The 21649-nt window shown below is 51.1% G+C and overlaps 6 protein-coding genes across 6 annotated transcripts; 5 read left to right on the forward strand and 1 right to left on the reverse strand.

The window, feature by feature from the left end:
• The first annotated feature begins 163 nt into the window (after positions 1-163).
• BGZ61DRAFT_395512 (uncharacterized protein) lies at positions 164-1126 on the forward strand. The gene has a single exon (XM_046242931.1). It carries the CDS (start codon positions 238-240, stop codon positions 1057-1059), a length of 822 nt encoding a protein of 273 aa, XP_046101087.1. The 5' UTR covers positions 164-237; the 3' UTR covers positions 1060-1126.
• Positions 1127-1454: 328 nt separating this feature from the next.
• On the reverse strand, positions 1455-3612 carry BGZ61DRAFT_359101 (general substrate transporter; the record flags this gene model as incomplete). Its single annotated transcript, XM_046241038.1, has 11 exons — positions 1455-1560; positions 1621-1710; positions 1769-1977; positions 2030-2241; positions 2299-2476; positions 2532-2681; positions 2740-2833; positions 2923-3083; positions 3156-3227; positions 3303-3442; positions 3504-3612. The coding sequence occupies 11 exons, from the start codon at positions 3610-3612 to the stop codon at positions 1455-1457; spliced, it is 1521 nt and encodes a 506-aa protein (XP_046101088.1).
• A 923-nt stretch (positions 3613-4535) lies between these two features.
• BGZ61DRAFT_535343 (Six-hairpin glycosidase-like protein) lies at positions 4536-9805 on the forward strand (the record flags this gene model as incomplete). The annotated part of the gene is made up of 10 exons (XM_046254263.1): positions 4536-4666; positions 4718-4837; positions 4894-5141; positions 5205-5567; positions 5619-5710; positions 5762-5795; positions 5843-6171; positions 7331-7807; positions 7862-8577; positions 8629-9805. 10 exons carry the CDS (start codon positions 4536-4538, stop codon positions 9803-9805), a joined length of 3687 nt encoding a protein of 1228 aa, XP_046101089.1.
• Positions 9806-10158: 353 nt separating this feature from the next.
• BGZ61DRAFT_358770 (uncharacterized protein) lies at positions 10159-11577 on the forward strand (the record flags this gene model as incomplete). The annotated part of the gene is made up of 3 exons (XM_046240998.1): positions 10159-11108; positions 11161-11208; positions 11256-11577. The coding sequence occupies 3 exons, from the start codon at positions 10159-10161 to the stop codon at positions 11575-11577; spliced, it is 1320 nt and encodes a 439-aa protein (XP_046101090.1).
• A 636-nt stretch (positions 11578-12213) lies between these two features.
• BGZ61DRAFT_425362 (major facilitator superfamily domain-containing protein) lies at positions 12214-14295 on the forward strand (the record flags this gene model as incomplete). The annotated part of the gene is made up of 8 exons (XM_046243645.1): positions 12214-12374; positions 12430-12600; positions 12654-12672; positions 12730-12886; positions 12938-13096; positions 13148-13648; positions 13699-13868; positions 13930-14295. 8 exons carry the CDS (start codon positions 12214-12216, stop codon positions 14074-14076), a joined length of 1485 nt encoding a protein of 494 aa, XP_046101091.1. The 3' UTR covers positions 14077-14295.
• Positions 14296-18928: 4633 nt separating this feature from the next.
• Positions 18929-19553, forward strand: BGZ61DRAFT_590599 (uncharacterized protein; the record flags this gene model as incomplete). Its single annotated transcript, XM_046256640.1, has 2 exons — positions 18929-19302; positions 19354-19553. The coding sequence occupies one exon, from the start codon at positions 18929-18931 to the stop codon at positions 19292-19294; it is 366 nt and encodes a 121-aa protein (XP_046101092.1). The 3' UTR covers positions 19295-19302; positions 19354-19553.
• Positions 19554-21649: the final 2096 nt, after the last annotated feature.

The raw sequence follows: 21649 nt of genomic DNA on the forward strand, positions 1-21649 counted from the left end.
ATCGCCAAAGCTAGCAATTAGAAACCTGAGCCGTATCCACTATTCAGCCTCACGGCAGATCATCCAATCGCTTGTCACGTCAGCCAAAGGACTTCGTCATCCCACGGGTTAGGTTTAGGTGCGGGGTTTTTTGATACCTGAGAAGTTGAATCCCGTTCTCATTCTTTATGCTACAAATAGTGTCCAGCATTGAGAGCTGTTTTGCTGTTGTACTGAATCAAAAACGAGTAGTGCCCGATGCCTAAACTATGCTACTTCCAAGTTCCGAATTTCGACATCAACCCGGACAGTGGCACGGCTCCCAAACTTGGAAGCATCTTCGCCAACCTTGACCGACTCACGGGACCGCTCAACCAAGATGACCATGTCGACATCCCCCCAAATCTGATGAATCAGACAAGCAGCAGCTTTAAAGAAACAGTCGATAAATCCATTGGCGTGACTGCCGGTCTCAACGCCAACATAGTCCAGGGCCTAGCAGGTTCTGGCGAGCTTGTGTACGCATTTTCCAGGAACAAGCAGGATACTTATCAATGCGAGCTCCTCGAAACGCTGGAATTTGAGCCGAACGACCAGCTTGTCACCGACTCCATACTCGCGTCACAACGCGTTCAAAACTTCTTACAAGACAGCCTTCTTGGACTGAAAAGGGTGTACATGATCACCGGGCTCAAAATCGCTACCGGCTTCAGTCGATCATCCTCGAAGGAGATTCAGAATGGTCCCAAGCTCAAGGTCGGGGTTGACGCGACAGCTTTTGGGATCCCAGTATCGGCTGGCCCTCAACTTGATCTTACAGTTGGTACTGCTAGGACAACTTCCCACGGGCGCTCCACTACTAAGATAGTGTTCGCATACCGAGCTATCAAGATCAGGCGCAAGAGGGATGGCAACGTTGCATTCAAGCACAGGGGAGGTGGCAAGTATGATCTCAATGATGAGAGTAGCGACAGTGACGATAGTGACGGAGAGGATGAGGATAAGTGGAATATTGAGCCTATTTCCCAAGAAGATAGAGGGGAAGAGTTCACCGATTCGAATTTGGTTACGATAGTCTAGGGTAGATCTGTTCACCGGCGCCGAATTATCCACTGAATGATGCTTAGGCTGGCTTATTCTACTTTCTACTAGTAAACGAAGAGTAGAAGCGAATATCCATGTAGTTTCCCTTGTTCCCTTTGTACGATTCTTGTTAACCGGAAATTGCCCTCTACGAGATACACCACTAACTGGAAGGTTTATCTGCCGTTGGCGATTTTTAATTGGGCTTGCAATTCAATATTTTCGAGTTTCAACATACGATTCAAATATTTGTAACCATATTGCTTGACGTAGAAGTTTCCACTACAGGACCATTACATATTCATTCACTTCGACCCACCCTACATATCTCAATCGAAGCTCTCACTATACATAAATGGCCACCATTAATACTCCCCTCGCTACCCGCTCACCTAAGCGGGCGTATTCTGCTCTTTCTCCGGATATTCTTCGTCTGCCCGCATCTGAACTTCCGTCACATAGTTCTTGAAATGACGGAGGTTAACTTTCTTCTCGAACCTATCCCACGCATTATGGTTAGCTTTCCAATGCATAGAAAATATATAGGATGTAACTGACATTTCGTCAATCTCACCGGGGGTTCGGCGCGCAACTTCAGGGAGAATGAACCAAGCCACAACAACGGCGACCAGACCAGTACCAGCGAAGCTATTAAACATTACAGTCAGTACATATCTTACTAGGTAACCCGATCCCATGGACTTACAAGAATCCGGTCTTGACACCCCATTTCGACGGTCCGTTGATCATGATGGGAGTGCAGAAGCTAAACATGATGGCAATCATGTTAGACACAGCGAGACACCAACCTGCCGTCTGCGCTCGTAGTCGTTGTTGAGGGAGTTCCGCCGTGTAGGCATAGCCAATGGCTGAGGCTCCAGTGGTCGAAAAGGTAGCCAGACAGGCAAAGAAGATCTATGGTATTCGTTAGTAAGTATTTCTCGACGGGAACCATGCGCCTGCTCACCAAGAGAGCACTTGTAGCCTTTTGCGTGTAGTCAAAGCATCCGATGATACCAAGGCTGAGAACAGAGCCAACCGTCACAGCGTAAGGGTAGACTGTTAGAGGTCGTCGGCCCAACGTGTCAGTGAGCGTGGCGGTGAGGATCATCGAGAGGAGCTGGACGCTGGAGAGAATCAAAGTGACGAGGAAGGGGTCCTTGTTTCCAGCATATTGGACTGCAAGTCGAGTTAGTACGCGTGCAGAAAGCAAAGGATGCGGTCAGAAATTCTCACAAAAGTAGGTGGCGTAGGTATTAAACACGGCCAGACCAACAAATTGCTGAGTGATCTTTGGCCATGCTGCAATGATGAACCGGATGAGATTGCGGCCTTGGAACACGGCCCATATTCCTTCCCTGGAGTCTCTTTTGGCGATGTGACGTTCCATCATGACCGTAGCATCCATGATACCCTATTAAACAGTAAGTACAGGACTCTAGGGACTATCATAAAGCGGGCAGACGAACGATTTGTTCTTGAATGTCGTAGCCCTCTATATGGCCGTTGCAAAGTTGGAGAACCTTGGATGCCTTGTCTAGTTTGCCTTGGCTCACAAGCCACCATGGTGTCTCCGGCAGAAAGACAAAGATGATGATAATCACACCAATCATACCCCACTAGTCATACCGAATTAGTTTCAAGTTACGAGTTCCTCGGGATGTTATTTTATCTTACCTGAGAGTAGATTGGAGTCCGGAAGTCCAGGGGATCAGCAGCATTGAGCCGGTTCAAGGCCACGGAGGCAAAGAGTTGACCCAGAACGAACCAGCTGCAAACAAACTAGAGGTTAGCAACAATGCACCACAATGACACTACCAGAAGAAGGTCAAGTCGCTGCGGCGCGGGTGCAAAACTTACAAGCTGTATGCGTTGATGAAGAAGCCTCGCAGCTGGGTCGGTGCGATTTCGGAGAGATAGAGAGGCAGTGTGGCCTGCAGCATACCTACTCCCATGCCAGAGAAGAGCTTTGCAACTAGCCAATGTTGCCAGTGGGTCGCAAACGTTTCGATGAAAACGCTCTAATCACGGCAACGTATCAGCTTCATACTCGAGGTGTGGAGATCCAAGGAGGGAGATCGAGCCCTACTTACGATTACCAGTATAGTCCAGATGATGTAAAGAGCTATTTTGCGGCCGAACTTTTCCGTGGCAAATTGAAGCAGCTACGATGGAAGTAGAAAGTAAGCAAATTTGTCCTTAAGGAATACCCAATGTCCGAGGGAAATGGCAGTACTCACAATTTGGCCAACAGTCTGGCCAGCGGATTGGATTCCTCCCCAAGCTGAGATGTATTTGCCGTCAATGATTGTCGTTCCCTGCTTGGCCATTTGTTTGATGAAGCCTTTGTTGGACACGATGCCGCCGTTGAGATTGATCTCTGTCATTTAGAGCACTGGTCAGCGTATTTTCTTCCGAATCATTTCAAGGACATTTCTTACGGTAACCATCTAATGCAGCACTGAACGCTGCAGACATGGCAATGACACCGACCGTCTTGTATCGCCAAGCAGTCTGCCACACACTGATATCATCCTCGCGCGATCGCATCAGCGGCACGCCTCCCTTCTCTATCGTCTGCTGCATGTCCTCGGCTGTTTCACGATTCTCAATCGTGTCGATTTCGCCTTTCGGCTGATCGGTTTTGGACATTTTGTCAGGCACGGTGTGGTGAAGTCGATGAGGAAGTGGAGAAGAATCCAATCAAAAGGTTATTTACTGGATGTGCCCCGTCGTGATGGATCAGGTGAGAGGAGCCAAGGCCGATCTCTTTATATCAACTGCTGCATAGACGAATATCCCGTTGTATTAACCCCACACAGCACAGGGGTCTCGGGGAACCACCATGTCCTGGATCTTCGGAGGAAAGAGTCCCGTGTGGGGAACCCTCAATCGCGGAATTGAAAGATGGCGCATGAGACCATCGACGGAATTAACGTCTATATTGTGCGGGGTCGTCAGGGATCGTGCCGTGTGAGCCGTCAACACCAATCAATTTGGACATATGGCCGTCTTTGATCCCCCGAGTTAAGACATCTCGCTTCCCTCGGTGAGAAGGCCGTTAAGCGCTCGTCATCTATTGGAGCGTAGGTCGGGTCAGGAACCGCCGACGCCCCTGATGACCCCAGATGATAATCCTGTTTTGTTTACTATTTCCACGTGGGAGAAATTTAAACTTCATTCCTGCTGAATCCGGGTGCGGGGACCCCAGCATTTCCTCGCTGTTGCAAATCGCCGAGGAAAATCTCGTGAAGCGGACCGGAGACGAGATGAATTGGGAATCATAGTTCGGCACGTTATGGAAGCTCTGCAAGGACTTGCAAAACCTTGGCACGCTCGTGATGAACAGTGAGGGGCATTTTAGTGTATATAAAGTGCTATAGCAGCCATGAGTTAATACGACTCTGGCTCGTACTAAGGCCAGCTATCAAACAAACACGTCCAGTACAACCAGCACTCAGCATTCCGTTTCAATGCCTCATTTTCTCCGTTCCCCCTGGCTGTTGAGCCAAATAGCTCTGGCTTCGGGCTTGACGTTCAACATTCCCACGACCGTACCGGCCAATGCCAGCGGCCAGATCCCGGATGCCCCTGTGGGAGTCTCGTGAGTTGCACATGTCCACCACAGCTAAAACCAACTTTGCTAATTTCCCAGTCTTGAATTCTTTGCCTTTCCTGGATACTTCAATGACGTCGCTTCGACTTCGAAATGTCTGCAGAACCTCAAGGACGTTTCTGGAACGTGGCCGCCGCTGCGAATTGGAGGAACCACGCAGTGCGTTGATCCATTTCTGCGTCTGGCAACCTTCGCGTGCTAATAACTTGAGATAGGGACCGCGCCACATACGACGCTTCGTCCTCGAACGCGGTGACCTACACCGTCGCCAGCTCCGGCGATGCACCATCCACGCTCACCTTCGGCCCGTCGTTCTTCGATCTGGCCGCGACATATGGCGGCGAGGTCATCATTGGGCTGAATCGCCGCCTGAACAATATCGCCAACACCGTAGCCGCAGCGAAGCTCGCCAAATCCAAGATGACCAATTTGGACGCCATCGAACTTGGAAACGAACCCAATTGTGCGAATCCCAAGAATCCTCTTCCACGTTCAATCAAAATGGCTAATGTTAGTTTATTCTTAGTCTTCACCAGTTCGGACCCCATTGCCAACGGAGCGTCCTGGACTCCTGCTGCCGACTACGCGTCGCAGGTCGCATGGCAGGATCAAGTCGGCGGAAACTTGTCAGCCACGAATATCTTTTCCGCCGGTGTCTACTTCTACACCTCGCCCATGAGTATCCAAGGGCTCTCAGCCGTCGAGGGCAATGCCAATAGTTATGTCAAGGACTACTGCTCACACAACTATCCCCAGTCTGCAAGCACGGCCAATCTAGCTAGCCTCATGAGCCACAGTGGCATTACTTCCCAGATTTCTTCTTTTGCAGCTGAAGTCAGCGCCGCTAAAGCCAAGGGGAAATCCCATGTTATGGGAGAGACAAACTCGGGTAAATCTTACAATGGCTTCTTTCGTTGATTGTCGGCTTACAATGCGCTAGCTACCCAAGGTGGTGGTGGAATCAGCCCTACTTTCGGAGCCGCTCTTTGGATTCTAGATTATGTTCTTCAACTGGTACATATGGGAACAAAGGTATGATTCATTCACTAATTCCGTTTTGGGGCTTATGCTAACATATTCTAGGCGATTTACTTCCATCAGGGCACTATCGGCAACTGTAAGTTTATTTGCATGAGTTGCACAACACTTCTAACCGATGAATAGGCCAATATTGCTGGTGGGGAAGATACAGCATGGGTGCCCCATACTTCGGTGCCTACTTCGCAACCATGGCTCTCGCGGATGCAGACCAGATCGCTCCTCTAGATGACCAGACTACTGCCTACGCCGGTTATGCCATCTACAAATCTGGTGTCCCCGTCAAAGTTCTGCTTTACAACTCCGATTATTACACAAGCGGCACACGACCGTCGCAGACGTTCACCTTGACCGGTCTATCGTCCTCTCGCGTCACTGCTAAGCGCCTGACTGCCCCTTTCTCAACCTCTCGAGTCGACCGTGGTTCGAACCCAACTGTTGCAGGACAGACATTTGTAAATGGCACCTGTGTGCTTCAGGGGACTTCTGTTACGGAAACGAACACTGTGTCTGGAGGAGCAGCAACTTTCACTCTCGCTGCCTCCGAAGCCTTAATTGTGTATTTGTAAATGGTAGAATGAAGAGCTGTGAAATGAGGATAGTGAAAACTTGGCCGTTTCATGGACTGTTTGTTAGTTTCAACGAGTGCGCCGCTTAAGACAAATCTTTCTGCGCCTATACTTAAGACCACTGTGTTAAATTATTGTCTATACTCCGTTGCTGTGACTGGATTCCAGTTGATGGGGTCGTCAAGCGGTGTCAATTCTAACGAACTCGTTAACTTGGGTGTGGAAATAGAAAATCAGTTGATGCAAATGCCGTCCGCAGATTCTTCTCATACCATACCCCGTCATTCCGAGCCCTAGCTGTAGGGTGGCTCGACTTATGGCACTTGGCGCATCTATCTCTAACGAATGCCTAATTTTCCATTTTGCAACAATTCCAGTGCGCAATAGTGCAGGAGACATAATGCTGTAAATTCGGCTTATCAGCCCGCGGAGTATAGGGTAGGGATACTCATGAGGGGTCTTAGGCTAGGCGGATTATAGCTAGATAAATCTCAAGACAGGGATCATCTCCGCACCAAGTTACAATGGGCCAGGGATCGACGAGCGTTGAGACCGACATGGCAATATCACGGTCAATCAATGGCACTTGGGGCCTCGGCTTCGCAAAAGACACCTTGTGACGCATTATCCTGCCGATATCCCGGTACCGAAGGGAGAAGACTGCATCGTACGAGCCGTCGGTGGCAGATCACCCGATTCTGGCATCCTAGTCTTTGGAGCTGAGCGTGGGAGGCTGGATATTATCCAGCCGCTCCAATGTGATATGATTCTGATTACCCCGACCTTTATTAATCTCGGTGAGCTGTCCGAACGTGTTGACCCCTCATCGCAAATTGTGTATCTCCCCCCGAGCAGCTTGGAGAAAAGGCCAAGCGAGGTGCGGACAAGATTAAATCCAGGTCCCAGGATATTGAGCAACCCTCGATCCAGTGGATCAGCCAACAAAGATCGCGACATTACCCCGGCATAATGGTGTCCGCCGCCGAGCAAAAAGTGCACAGCATGCCCACCCTGGCTGTTGGTCCAACACTGACAGACTCCGCAGACAATCAACCAGCTCCAGGCCAACTGGATCTGGACCCCCAACTGGATCGATTCCTCAACGAAGAATACCGCCGGCCAGCTGGTCGCCTTCACGCGCGAATTCACGCTCCAATCTGCCCCGACCAGAGCCCTCCTAAATTTCTCAGCAGACACACGGTATAAACTCTACGTCAATGGCGTTCGCGTCGCTGTTGGGCCGGCGAGGAGTAGTCTGTTGATCTGGTACTACGACACGCTTGACATTGCTCCGTTTCTGAAGCAGGGGGTCAACAAGATCAAGTTTCTAGTCATTCGCTACTATGCGTCGTCCAGAACTGCGATGCCGTTCGAGAGAACAGCTCTCCCCGGCTTGACAGTCATTGGAAGCGTCGAAGCAGATGCAGAAGCCGTCGACCTCAGCTCTGGACAAGGCTGGCGCGCTCAAGTGGATGAGAGTGTTCTCTTCCCCATTGGTCTGGTCGACGATGTGTTCCTGCACGTAAGTAATCACCATCTTTGAGTTCTCGAACGAGTCCTAATCAATGTTCGACAGATCAACGAGCGCATCGCCCCAACAACACCAACCCCGTCAGTTACGCCGATCGTACATGGAATCAGGACGTTGAATGGTGACTTGGCTCCTTGGCGGCTACGTCCCCGATGTATTCCAGTGCCCGAGGAAAGCAAAGTCGATGTTGACATTGTCCGGGCCTGTCAAAGCACCGTCGCTGCTACCGATTGGACTGCGTGCTTGTCGGGAAAGCAGACGCTGATCCTTCCTGGTGGTTCCTCCCACACGCTGGATTTACAAGCCACAGTTCATTCGACAGCGTTCCTGAGATGGACTTTTCAAGCAGGCAAAAGGTCCCATGTCAAGCTCAAGGTGACGTACTCGGAAGGATATGAACTTGAGCCCCGATCATATCCATTCTTCCGGACGAAAGCTGATCGACTGGATGCTGCAACTGGACATCTCATTGGGCCGTACGATGACGTGGTGTTAGACATCCCCGAGTCGCAGACCGTTGTGTATGAACCGTTTTGGTTTCGGACGTTCCGCCTGTTGCGACTTGAGATTACCACCGGACCTGAGCCAGTTGAGTTATTGTCGTTTGATGCTACCCAGGTCAATTATCCCCTCGCAGTCAAGGCTAGTTGGGATGAGCCTGGAGACGTGCAAAGCAAGGATATCTGGGATGTGTCGATTCGAACGATGCGGAACTGCATGTTTGACGGGTACTCCGACTGTCCGTTTTACGAACAGCTTCAGTAAGTTCTTCCAATATCCTTTGAGAAGTGAACGACGCGTTAATTCCACAGATACTCTGGCGACTCCCGTGCCGTAGGCCTGTTCCACTACCTCCTCTCAGGAGACGATCGATTGATGCGCCAAGCCATCACCAACTTTGCCTCCTCAATTGGGGTCGAGGGGCTCACCCACTCCCGCTTTCCATCCCATGTGCCCCAGCTCATCGCCGGCTTCTCTCTGCTCTGGGCTCTGCAAGTGTGCGACCACCACGTCTTCTTTGGCGACACACGATACGCGCGGTCCTTCCTGCCGCGGATCGACGGTGTTCTCGAGTTCTTTGACGCGCATGTTGACAGCCTTGGTCTTGTAAGCAACCTACCTGAGGATGTGTGGCAGTATGTCGACTGGGTGACGACGTGGGGCGCGACGGACGAGCATCCTGACAAGGGAGTTCCCACGTCTGGACGGAAGTCGAATCGCCATACCTACTTCAGTATGCTTTATGCGTATACCTTGCAACAGGTTGCAGGACTGTTACGCGCGGTCGGCCGACCTGGAAACGCGGAGGAATACGAATCGCGAGCGGCGTCTCTCCTTTCCGCAATCCGGACGCATTGTTATGATGGGCGCTTCTTCACAGATTCAACCGCAGACATTGCCGACGACCTGGCATACTCTCAACACTGCCAGGTCTTTGCAATACTGTGTGGCGCTGCACTCCCCGAAGATAGGGCTCGTCTCGTCACAGAGGCATTCGCAAAGCCACACTTCTCCAAATGCTCGTACATGATGCAATTCTACGCGCTGCGTGCCTTTTCCCTCGCCGGAGACGACGTCTACGAAGCGTACTGGGCGCATGTATGGGACCCGTGGAGGAAGATGCTGGCGAACAACCTGTCGACGTGGGAAGAGGACGACGTGCGCCAGCGGTCAGACTGTCACGCGTGGGGAAGCGTGCCGGTGTACGAGTACTGCACCGAACTCGCAGGCATACGGTCTCTCGCCCCGGGATTCCAGCGGGTGTTGTTCAAGCCGCGTCTGCGATTGAGCGAGTCTGTGTCTGCAAAGGTGGCGATGGGGAGAGACAATTTGGCGACTGTGTCGTGGAAGACGGGCGCTGGCGGCGTGGTTTCAGTGGTGTTGCAGCTTGAAAGAGCGGTTGAAGTAACGAGCCAGCTTCCAGGAGGCAAGGAGGAGGATCACGGAGTCATTTCACAGCTGACGCTAGAGTATAAGAAAGGAGTCTAGACACTAATAATGCTAGAGAGTGAGTTAGACAGTGGGTTAGAGCACACGACTATTGAGAAAAGAAAGAGCACGAGTTAAATACAGATCACCACTGAAGCTACCCACTGAAGCCACCCACTAAACACGTACTCAACACCCACTAAATAATACCCACTGAATACACTGAACACCCACGAATACCCCGCATTATCGCGTCCGGGGTACTCCACGCTGCAATAAAACCCTACCGGATTCCCCGAACGTACCGACGCACCGGCTCATCTCCACCGTGCACACATCCCACATCCGATTCCACGGCGGCGGCCTGAAGCTTCTCGCGCCTTCACACGACAACACCACCGACGCTCCTCACAATGGCGCCTACACCGACCGAAAAGGATCTCCTCGAGACGCGCCAGGCCCGGAAGCGCGAACTCGACCGACGCGCTCAGCGGGCCGCCCGCGAGAGGAACCGCAATCGCATCGCCTTCCTCGAGGCCACCATCGAGGCCATGAAGCATCAGGAGTCGAGCCGCGGCGTCGCCCACCTCACCGAGCAGCTGATGGACGTCACGAGACAGCGGGATCATCTGGCCGAGACCCTGTCGTCCATAAAGGACACCATTCACATCCGCCATCCGTCCGCACCGCCCGCAGCCGAAGCGGCGTCCAAGGCACAGCCCACTCCCGACGTAACGGCGCCCCTACACGGTGTAGATCACCAGATAACGCTCGGGAATGAGCTTGTAGGCGTCGACCTGCATTCTCCTCCCGTCGACAGCGCCGTCAGTGAACTCTGGGGCGTCCCATCACCGTCGGATTACTCCCGAGCCCCGCAGAACGACTCTCTGGCCATTGCCGCCTCATCCGCGCCGCTGCACGACGACATCAACTTTTATTCCATCTTCCAGTCATGCCTCCCTACAACCGACGGGCCCATCATCCCCGCCCCCGACGTTGCCTGCGACTGCTCGACGAGTTCGCCCATCATCGACCATGTCAACCCGTCTCCCAGCATCTGGCGGACCGCAAACGAGGTTCTGGGCCAGAAGGAAATGCTGTGTCGGAATACGCTGCAGCTGGAAGATGAACTGTTCGAAGACACGCCGATTCGTGCTATTCTGGAAGGCTGGGACGTTGTGGCGGCTGGTGCTGGCTTGCCTCCGCTCTGGAATAGGCTTCGCCAGATCGACGAGCTGCAGTTTCGTGACTGCGGTGACACGGAGAGATTGGCGATTATGAGCACCATGCATCGTATGCTTCGACATCGCGCCGAAGCGACAGATGAGCAGTGGGCTAAACTTCCGCCGTGGCTTTTGAGCAGGTACGTGATGCATCTCAGATTTCGCCTAGATGGTCAACTAACTCGGGAATAGGCCGTCGCAATCATTGCCACACTCTTCAGCCATCGACTTTTTCGTGTGGTAAGTGACACAATCCACTAGTCCAGTCATCAGCTCACACAGCCCAGGCCCGGTGTTCGGGAGCGGTTCGTCTTTTCGCAACACCAATATTGTTCCAACTCGTTTTGGAAGATTTTTGTTGAATGCTTCAGAATTTCCTGGCCGTTCGAGTTCAGAGACTGCTACAAGAGGAATACGCGCACAGGGCGGTACTCCATCTCGCCCGAGTACATGGACTGCATCTGGGACATTAATTCCTGGACCATGACAGCGGATTTCTTCGGGACGTTTCCGGAAATGTACAGTGACATACCTTCGTTCATGGAGGTTCCTCGGTTCCATCTAAATACACACGCTGAACGGACGTGGCATAAGTATGTGGGATCGTGACATGGGTGACGGAACACGAATTGGACAAGACCCGAGGCTAACGTCTGGATAGGAAATCACAGGATGCACAGTCACAAAACAGCCACGGCAAACAGCTGAAGCTGCCAGATGCGAATCGACGACTCATAACTGACACGAGCAAAACCTATGCCCTGACTTGAAACGACCACCAGCTTCACCCACAGCACAACGGCGGAAGCGCAACATATTACCGGCACGCTGTCGCGATTCACGCAGACCAGGAGTTCGTTAGCCGAACATCCCTGCCGTCCTAACCTCCATACGGCGTCCCCTCACTCGCGGCATTCTGACTCGAACACCATGACTCGGGTGGGGATTCTTGGCGACACGGCCATCGCGTCTTAATTGGCCTCGTACCCCGCGTTTCCCCAGACTATCTGCGGGCTCCTTGTTATCATTCTTGGCAATGCTGCGGATCTGGTTCACGGCCCAATGGGAGCTGGGACTTTAGAGAGGAGTTGGGAATTCGCTGAGGAGCATCGCCAAGACACAGAGTCAGAATGGCGCCTTGCATCGCATATAGAATCGCTGAGACCGTGCAATAAAAAAGCAGGTTCACAACTGTTAATGACCTATCACCCTGAGAAGCCAAGGCCGAGTGTCCAATTACCCATCATGGCTCCCTCTTCCAGCCCGAAAACGTCGCTGTGTGATGACGATGTCGGCGCGACGCAGTTTGACGAGAAGATTGACCTCTCAGCCCATGTCGAGGACACTGAGGTGGGAAACCGAGTTCCCAACTACACCCTGAGTGTGGCGGAGCAGAAGAAGACCATGTAAGACTCTTCGCTCTCTGGATAATCCAAGATGCATCTACTAACGGCTGCAAAGACGCCGAGTTGACTGGCGACTTCTGCCAATCCTAGGAATCATGTACTCCATTTCTCTCATTGACCGCACCAACCTCGGCCTCGCACTCGTTGCGGGCATGCAGGAGGATCTCGGTCTTGCAGTTGGCAATCGATACACCGTCATCGTCATGGTCTTCTTCGTAGCCTACGTGTACGTCTTTCTGATGATTTGGGCTACCGCGAATACTAATCAAAGCTCCATAGTGTTTTCGAAATTCCGAGCGTATGTAAATTGCGCGTTTAGCGTTGTGTGGTGGTTTCATGCTAACTCATCTCACAGAACCTCGTCCTGCCCAAGGCCGGACCTGCCAACTGGCTCTCGTTTCTCGGAGTTTCATTCGGCGCGATTTTGATTGGCATGGGCTTTACGCAAAGCTGGGGAACCATGGCTCTGTGCCGCGCCCTTCTCGGAATATTCGAAGCTGGTTTTCTGCCTGGTTGGTTCGTCTCTGCACCACCACGAGCATGGACTAACTGGGAATGAACAGGCTGCACTTATCTCATTACCTGCTGGTATACGCGGTTCGAGGTTGGCAAGCGGCTCTCTGGGTTCTGGATCCTCTCGGTCGTGACCAGCGCGTTCGCTGCCATCTTTGCTTATGCCCTGTCACTGCTTGGCGGGCAACAGGGATTGAATGGATGGAGATGTAAGCATCCGAAGACCTGCATTTTCTAGTCTCGTATGCTCACTGCTCTAGGGATCTTCATCATCGAGGGCACCATTACGGCTGTCGTCTGCTTCATCGGCCGGTTCATCATCATCGACTTCCCCACCCAAGCCGACAAGTTCCTCTCACCCGCCGAGAAGGAATTCATCATCGCGCGAATCAACCATGACCGCGGCGACGGCGAAGAAGACACCATCAACGCCGCCAAGGTCCTCCACCACCTCAAGGACTGGCGCCTGTACTGCTGGGCCTTCAACATGATGGCGTCCACGCTGCCCGGCTATGCGTACTCGTACTTTCTGCCCATTATCCTCCGCGACGGCATGGGATATTCCAGCACGCAGGCGCAGCTTCTGAGTGCCCCGCCGTACATCCTCGCCGCCATCATGACGTTTGTGTCTGGGTGGTTGGGCGACCGGTATAAACTTCGAGGCCCAATCATTGCGCTTCACCAGGCTTTGACGGCTGCGAGCATGCTAATCACGGCGTACGGGAAAGCCAACGCCGTTCGCTACTTTGGCGCGTTCTTGGGTCAGAACCCCAGCCTCACTCTGAGCATTCCACGACTAACATGTTTCTAGGTGTTGGCTTTCTCCAATTCTGTGTTCCTGGGGTCTTGACATTCCAAGCCAACAACATCACCTCCCAGTCGAAACGAGCGGTTGCCTCCGCGACTTGTCTTATTGGTAGCGGTATCGGAGGTATCATCGCAGGCACTGCGTTCAAATCAACAGAGAGCCCCCTCTACACGGTTAGTCGCCCTTAAACTAGTATCACCTAGCATCGGATGAAGATTTCTAACTCAATGATAGACGGGAATATGGACGACATTCGCTATTTCAATGGTTAGCATTACCATCATCGGTTTGACGGACTTGCATCTTTGGCGATGCAATAAGGCTGCCCGAGCTGGTCAACGGGTTAATGAGGGGATGGATGGTTGGATGTATACACTCTGATTAGCCGGTATATTGACCCCTAGATGTATTCTACACCCTGACTTCAAAGTTACGGGTCTCCACAACTGATCCGAGGTAACCTAAGCTGAGGTCATCAGTGTGATAATTCACAGCCGGTGTGAGAACTATGTACTTCCCACCAGCCGGTATTGTTTTAACCACCTCTACGATCACCACCTCGCAGTATGAAAAGTCTATCGTGACGATCCGGCTTATCCGATGTGGTGGTACAGGGTAGGATTGGACGTGGGGTATCCCTTTGAGTGCGGTAAGGCAACACTTAGGTCACGGGACCCACCACACCCCTGCCACAGCCGAGGTACCTAGAGTGACCTAAAGCACCGCTAGAATCAACCCCGCCCAATTCACCGTACAACTCATTCTGTGTGCACTTATGGATTCCCAACAGCTCTCCAGCCAGGCAGTCAATGCGTATGATGACAATAGCTTCATTGGCACTGATAACAGCCGTCGCGAGCAGCCGACTGATAACACCTGCCGGCCGATATATGATCCGGTTCCGGATCGCGGTTACAACTTCGATCCGATGGTCATTCCAAGCCGGGTCCCTGAGATAACAACCCTACCCCCGGAGCCGCTGTCACTATTCCAGCAATTCCTGCCTGTTTCCCTAGTAGAAGGCTGGGCCCAATACACCAACAGCTGGGTCAGTCACCGGCTTGAGCAGCATGAAGATGGCAGCTGCAGATTGAAGCCGCGGTCTCGGCTGCTGGATTGGAAGCCGACCTCTGTTGCCGAAATCTACATATGGCTTGCGATCTTGATATATATGAGAATACATATCGAGCCGCAGATCAAGCTGTATTGGAAGACTTCTGGATCTAAGGATCTACGCCCTATTCATCCAGTAATTAAATGGATGCCTTATGACCGATTCCAGCTGCTATCTCGATATCTTCAGATCTTTAACTTTACAACCATCGATAAGGATCCTAACACAAGCTTCTACGGCCGCACCTTTATCCGGATTAAGGCTTGGTCTGACCATATACAACATACGTCTACGTTATTCTATATTCCGGGCACATCTATTGCTGTAGATGAGTGTATGGTCCGCTTTCTCGGACGATCTATTGAGACAACAACAGTCCCTAATAAACCTATCCCCACAGGCTTCAAAGTGTGGGCTGTAGCCCAACAAGGCTATTTCCTGCGGTGGATTTGGCACCGGCCCGGCCGGAAATACGGGCCTGTTGGTATCCGGCTGAGCTACCGGCGCCTGCCGTCACAGCTGCGGCGGACCCGGCAGCAGCGACAAGAGAGGAAGACAATCCATCTGAACCCGACCCAAGCTGTGGTTGTTGCCCTAGTAAATCTGCTGCCGGAAGCCAGATACCATGTATTTCTCGATAACCTATTCTCTTCCTGTGACCTCTTTCGCCGGCTCCGACAATGCGGCCACGGTGCCACAGGCACAGCCCGCAGGAACTGTGGCATCTACAAGCCTCTTGTCAAGCTCAAAGCTGCAGATAACACAGCTGCCGGCAGCCTTCAATTCAATGATATCAAAGCTATCCCGACAGCAGATAACCAAGTCAGTCAGAGAGACAGGATTGTATTGATTTTCCCTACTAATTTGTCTTCGGCTAGGTCAATCAGATCGCATGGAAAGATAACGCCCTCGTGCTATTCCTGTCCACTGTGTTCAAGGGCACTGAGAGACTCGAACGCATAAGGAAGAGACCGACAACAGACCAAATGCAAGCACGGCCAATACAGCGATTTTTTGGTGACGAGGCTGTCAAGCTGATTTCTATCCCATCCATCGCTGCTGTTTACAATGACGAGATGGGTGCTGTAGATCGCGGTGACCAAATGCGGTCATATTGGAGCCCTACCCGGCGTGCCCGTAGGGGCGGCTGGAGGGCTCTAGCTTGGGACTTCCTGCTAGAAATAGCCCTTATTAACAGCTATATTTTACAGCAGCGAGGGCAGCCACAGTGGAAGCCGGAGATATCACAGGGCAATTGGCGCCAACGTATTGTTAATGACCTTATCGCAAAGTATCAGTCTGACAGTCAGGCCCGACAGAGATTTCGGACTGGAGACGAATTTACGCCTGTTATACAGCACAATTGGGTCCGGAATAAGAATCCCTCGGCATGTCAAGCTTGTAAAGGAATACGGCTTGGAGAGGGTCGGCCGCAGCCGTTACGGGCAGTCAACGGCAACAGAGGTCAGAGACTAAAGAAATCGCGATATCGCTGTCAGCAGTGTAATGTAGCGTTATGTAGAGGGGGGAATTGCTGGGACTTCTATCACCATATAAAATAGGTGGGGATCTATGTACCTTTAATTTGCTATACTCTGGTTGGCTGGACCCCCCTGCTAGTGACCTAAGTGTTGCCTTACCGCACTCAAAGGGATATGGTTCTGCTGGTCCCAGTTCTTCTCCTGATCGGCTCAATCAATTGACGTGGTTTTAATAGCCAAAAGCTAAGCTGTATGAGGTTTAGTTTTCCTAAATCATTGGTTATAAAAAAGCCCGAAGGCAATAAGTGGGGGAAGGATTCCGCGTAAACTTGCCACGCCGATACGGTAAATCCTACCCAAGCGAATTTCTATCCGCTCCCTCAATGATCAACGAGCTGCTGGCTTCTCCTGGACATGGTCTCCGTAAGCATTGTTCTCTCTTTACTTCCCTCCTACTTGGTCTTCACTCCACCTCCCCGCCCTTGTGTAAGCTGTGCCAAGCCTCCCTTTACTAGGGGCCTCAACAAGAGGAACAAATCACCGGAGACACCGCTTTTGAGGCCCCCTAGTGCCACTTTTATCCGCGTTTATCGTACGGCGGACTGGGGTCGTCAGGGCCTCGATCACAGTGCCTCCACTCTCACACCGTCGATCAGCCGCTGATCTGCGAGATCCTTGTTGTAATTTGCCAGCCTCATAGACAATGCTTCGGCTCTCAGCCAAGGACCTTGCACTCTGCTCGTCAGCAGACCTCTCGTCAATTGCCAGCGGCGTGGCCATGCGCTGTACCATCTAACCCCAAGAGTAAGCGGGATGCCAAACTTGCTCAGGAGATTGGGCCCCTTCGGAGCCGCCAATGCTTTTCAGCGCAGCCAGAGAAGCAGGGGACAACTGCCATGCTTCCCCATGTTTTTTCAGGGGACCACCGGATGATCTGGCCCGGCTCTTGAGGCCGGGTGGATCGCCAGGGTGGCTGGAAACAAAGAGTGGAACACCGTCATGGGGATTCTTAGCGAGGACGGATTGTTGTTCGACCACGATGAGAGGACTGGTCAATTCACTTCACCCCTCTGCCCTGTTACCCCACACGATCTTAAGCGACTTTAATTGACTAGAATCTTTTCTCTGCCGCTCGCTTACGGACTTCCATGGCGCAATACCGCCCCATGAGCGAAGAATCCCAATACCATGTTTGCGCAGTGAGAATCAATAAGACAAGGGCGGTAGACTAAGCACGGCTGACAATGATGCAATAATTCTTTGACTTCTGTCACCATACAATTCAGGTGAGGAAACATGTACCATTATTGTGGCGCGTTTTAAGTAGACAGATCCCCTTGTCGTGAGGCTTTTAGACGCGGTGCATTGTTGTCATTTCTCGTATTTCTCAGCTTCAATTGAAAACGCAAGGGAGGACAAGAGCGGAGGTAATGCAGCTAGAAGGGCTTGATGATTGATATCTGTTTATTGGATGGCACCAGGTCATCATGCGTTGATACCTTATTCGCTACCGTTCCCCTCTATTGGTAGCCTGCTCCGATCGGCGCCTTAAGGATGCAAGAGGATAAATATAACAACGAATAGTCCCTTTCAGTGGACAATGTGCACATGTCGCCATATTGTTCCGTGGTTGCGCCATTAAAGGGCCGCCGGTAGTGCTACTTCAGCTGCTGCACGTGCATGTGATAGGTGAGGTCTCTGCAGCAACGGGCGTTTGGTGAGATGGTGACGATATCATTGGATCACTTGCTGGAAGTACAACCGCCGACTGTGGAGAGCGCTTCCTGGCCAATTACAGGAAAACAGCCTCTGAGTGATGACGATGAGGACGAGATGAATGATGAATGATGACTGTCGAGCTACGTTGCGACGTTGGCCTTATCTGATTGCACTGGTGTGACGAGTAGATCCAGGCGCCGTCGTCTGGGATCGGTCTCAGTTGTCTCATTGAAAACCGGTGAAAGAGAGTATGCACAGGAGGGATTGACCCCTCATCGAAGATGATCATGCCCGCGACTAGATGCCAAGAAGTGATATTCTTACGTCGTTGCTGCTCATCTCAGCTGGCTTTTCTGTGCAGCTCCCTGCGCTGCCACGCCACCGGCCTAACCGACCCCGATCCATGACAGCATATTGCACATAAGACATCAGAGCGTTAATTCGGTAGACTTGAGGGGAAATACGTCACGAGAATGGGAACAACGCAACTAGCCAAAAGCCACGGTCGCGAAAATAGGTCTGCTCCAGGGTTGTCCTCCTGCGGCCACTGCATCAATACGGTCTTACGAGCATATACGAGTTGATGGCTGAACTTAGCAAAGCCATAGCTCGGTGCACGTTTGCCAACAAAGCAATTCCAACGCAAAGCGTGCATGTAGCACCTTGGTTTGTTTTGTCGCCTTGACTTCTAGCCACTTGCGTGATCCGGGAATGATCTTGCAAGCGTACAAGGCAATGGCTGGGAAAAAGATTGTGTATAAAGAGGGCATCGTGGCCGTCAATCATCAAGGAATCAAGCTCTACCTCAACTCGCACTCTCAGCTTGCAGACTCAGCTTGCAGACCCAACTTGCACACTCAACGCCCAACCAAACTCGCAACCCTCGTTCAAACCACAAACCACCCGGCAAACCTGCAAAATGAAGTGCCTCGCTTTCATCGCGTCCTTCCTTTCCATGACGATGGTTCTCGCCGTTCCTGGCGATTACGGTTACGGAAAGGTTACCAAGACGGTGACGGTGACGGACACGATCACCAAAACGATCAAATACCCTGTCACCATCAAGAAGACGGAGACTGTCACCGAAACCGACACCATCACCAAGAAGATCAAGTACCCCGTCACCGTTACGAAGACTGAGACCGACACGGTTACGGACACGATCACCAAGAAGATCAAGTACCCAGTCACCGTCTACAAGACTAAGACCGACACGGTAACCAAGACCGACACGGTAACTGAAACGGTCACAAAGAAGCCCTACCCTTACAAGCCCCCATACTGAGTGAGAAGGTATGTAACTCGGAAACCGCTCCAACTGGTGGTAGAGACTGACACACCAAGGCTATTAATACCTAAATGAGGTAGCCGCTGCAAGTTGGGTGAGCTAGGCACTTTTGAGTGTTTGCTCCAGCGACACAATGGGTGACTAGGGTTCGGATGCCTCTGGGCGAGATGACTTTTAACATGACACTCCTTTTCATCAGGCTCAATCTCGCATACTGTCCAGTATGCTTTACCTGCTATTCTTTTATTAATCTTCTTCATCTACTTTTATTAAAGAGCTTAGGCCATTGGATTGGAACGCTACATACTTGATGGCGAGGATATTAAATTTTCTTCTTACGACATTCATTTATGTAACTAGAAATAGTCACGACATACCGACGGCACTCCAGCCGCCTCTGGACCAAAATTCAATTACCTGCAGACAGCAGAAGAGGACAATCAGATAGCCCACCGGTGACCCTTTCCAAGCTTGATGTGACAAAATTGACAAACACACTATGAGTAGCTTATGTGACCACTCAATTACCTTAAATATCTGGGTGGGATGTATTGTATATGTATTCTCTGAAGCTTACGCCTTTTGACGTCAGGGAGGTTTAGTCTTTTCTGGCGTTATGACTTGGGATTTCTATTTGTGGAGGTGTTTCAATATAGTTCAATTTGTAAAGTAACATGTACATCAGTATACATCCATGTTATAACCAAGGTTTTTACTGGTAAATATTGCCATTCAAACCATGAAGTCGCAGCCGGGACGCGAAGGGGACGAGGCGGGAACCTATTGTCATTGTTATTGCTGCTGCTGCTGCTGCTGCTGTCCTTGCTACAGGAACTCAGAGACTGTACTGCTAACAAGAGGTAGGAAATACCATTTGTCGATAAGACCATAGTAACAACACTAATTTAGCGACACGAACCTGGATCGAAAACACTGCTGGCGGGGCATGAAGACGGGGGAGAGGTTAACTCACAAAAGTATAAAGAAGAAGGAAAAAGAGAGTCACAAAACGCGGGGCGCGAGATTTAAATAAATCCCTCGGACGCGCCCGCTGCAGCTACGAACAACTAACAACTACAATAACAAAATATGAGAGGGTCGGGAAATACGCCCGGCCCGACTGCTCCCCTACTGTGCGTATACCAGCCTGTATTTGCAGGTTGTAGGGTAGTTCTACTTCTAGCAGAAGGACTACTTTTTTAAGCAATATAATATTAATCGGGCGTCAATTTAGGCTTAAAATACTAAATGCAATACTAAATGGGGTTTTTTTTTTCGTTACTATTGTTCCAGATCGAGGGCACGGGAGGGGAGATATACATCTCTAACAAGTGCCGCACACTGAGGGTGGTCTTGTCCGTATTTCTCCAACATTTTGGCCAGTCTTGTCATAGAAGCTGAACTTCCCTGTTTTATCTAGCAGATGGAAATGATGATGTATGCGATGAGCATTTGATATTCTGCCTATCTAAATGAGGGTCTTTAGATCAGGTCAGTCCTATAGACCAAGAGACTGACGATGATCTCGGATGACCTTGGACAGCCAAGAGGCTCCGGATCCTTCGGAGTTTTTGGATTTAACTAGCTGTAGATAAAATCAAGGAAAAGCTAGGGCTAGGGCTAGGTTGATGACGAAACTGCTGACGAGGCAGGTGGCAATGGACACCTATGACGATAAAGGAAAAGCTTCACGGCCGCCATAACCGCAAAAACCCGATATCCCGATACATGCGACATCCGGAATGTGGTGTCGAAGAACCTCAGACAGCGAGCATCCGTCAGCAGCAAACTTGCTGTAGTCAAAGTCATCTGTGAGAAGAGCAGGGTCCTGGACAAGACCGAGAAAATCTTCGCAGAACATGATTGAGATCAACTCTAGAAAACTCTCCCCGGGGGGAGGAGACGTGTGTGGCTTTTAACACATACAAAGGTTTGTGAGTCCGATATATTTTGCTGGGCTAGATTGAGAGTCCACTTGTGCCACCGTTGTGAGTGTTAAAAATGACTCAGTAATTCAACGTTCCCATGCATATAAGATGTATGTCCACAAAATTACGCCATCTCACGTGTCATATTCCAAGGGCTCCTGAAATGGAAATACATAATAGATGCTAGCACTATGTTACGGGCTAGGAAAAATGAACCTTGTGTTGAAACCAAGATAGAGGTGTCGGTTTCCTGTAAATAAATCTGGAAAGGGAGTACGACTTGAAAAGTTTCTAAGATAGCTTTTGTCGTCGAACCATCTTCGAAATCTCCCGCCATTCGATTCCAACAGCGTGTTATAGAGTGTGATGACCACCGAGGAACAACGGATTCTATGGCTAAAACTGCAATCAGTTTGAAAACACT

The sequence above is a fragment of the Ilyonectria robusta genome (genome assembly GCF_021365365.1).
Source record: "Ilyonectria robusta strain PMI_751 chromosome Unknown BGZ61scaffold_17, whole genome shotgun sequence".
NCBI classification, from domain to species: domain Eukaryota; kingdom Fungi; phylum Ascomycota; class Sordariomycetes; order Hypocreales; family Nectriaceae; genus Ilyonectria; species Ilyonectria robusta.

Bases quoted from the DNA above. Each gene is read 5' to 3' on its own strand.
- BGZ61DRAFT_395512 (XM_046242931.1), top strand. From the start codon at position 238: ATGCCTAAACTATGCTACTTCCAAGTTCCGAATTTCGACATCAACCCG.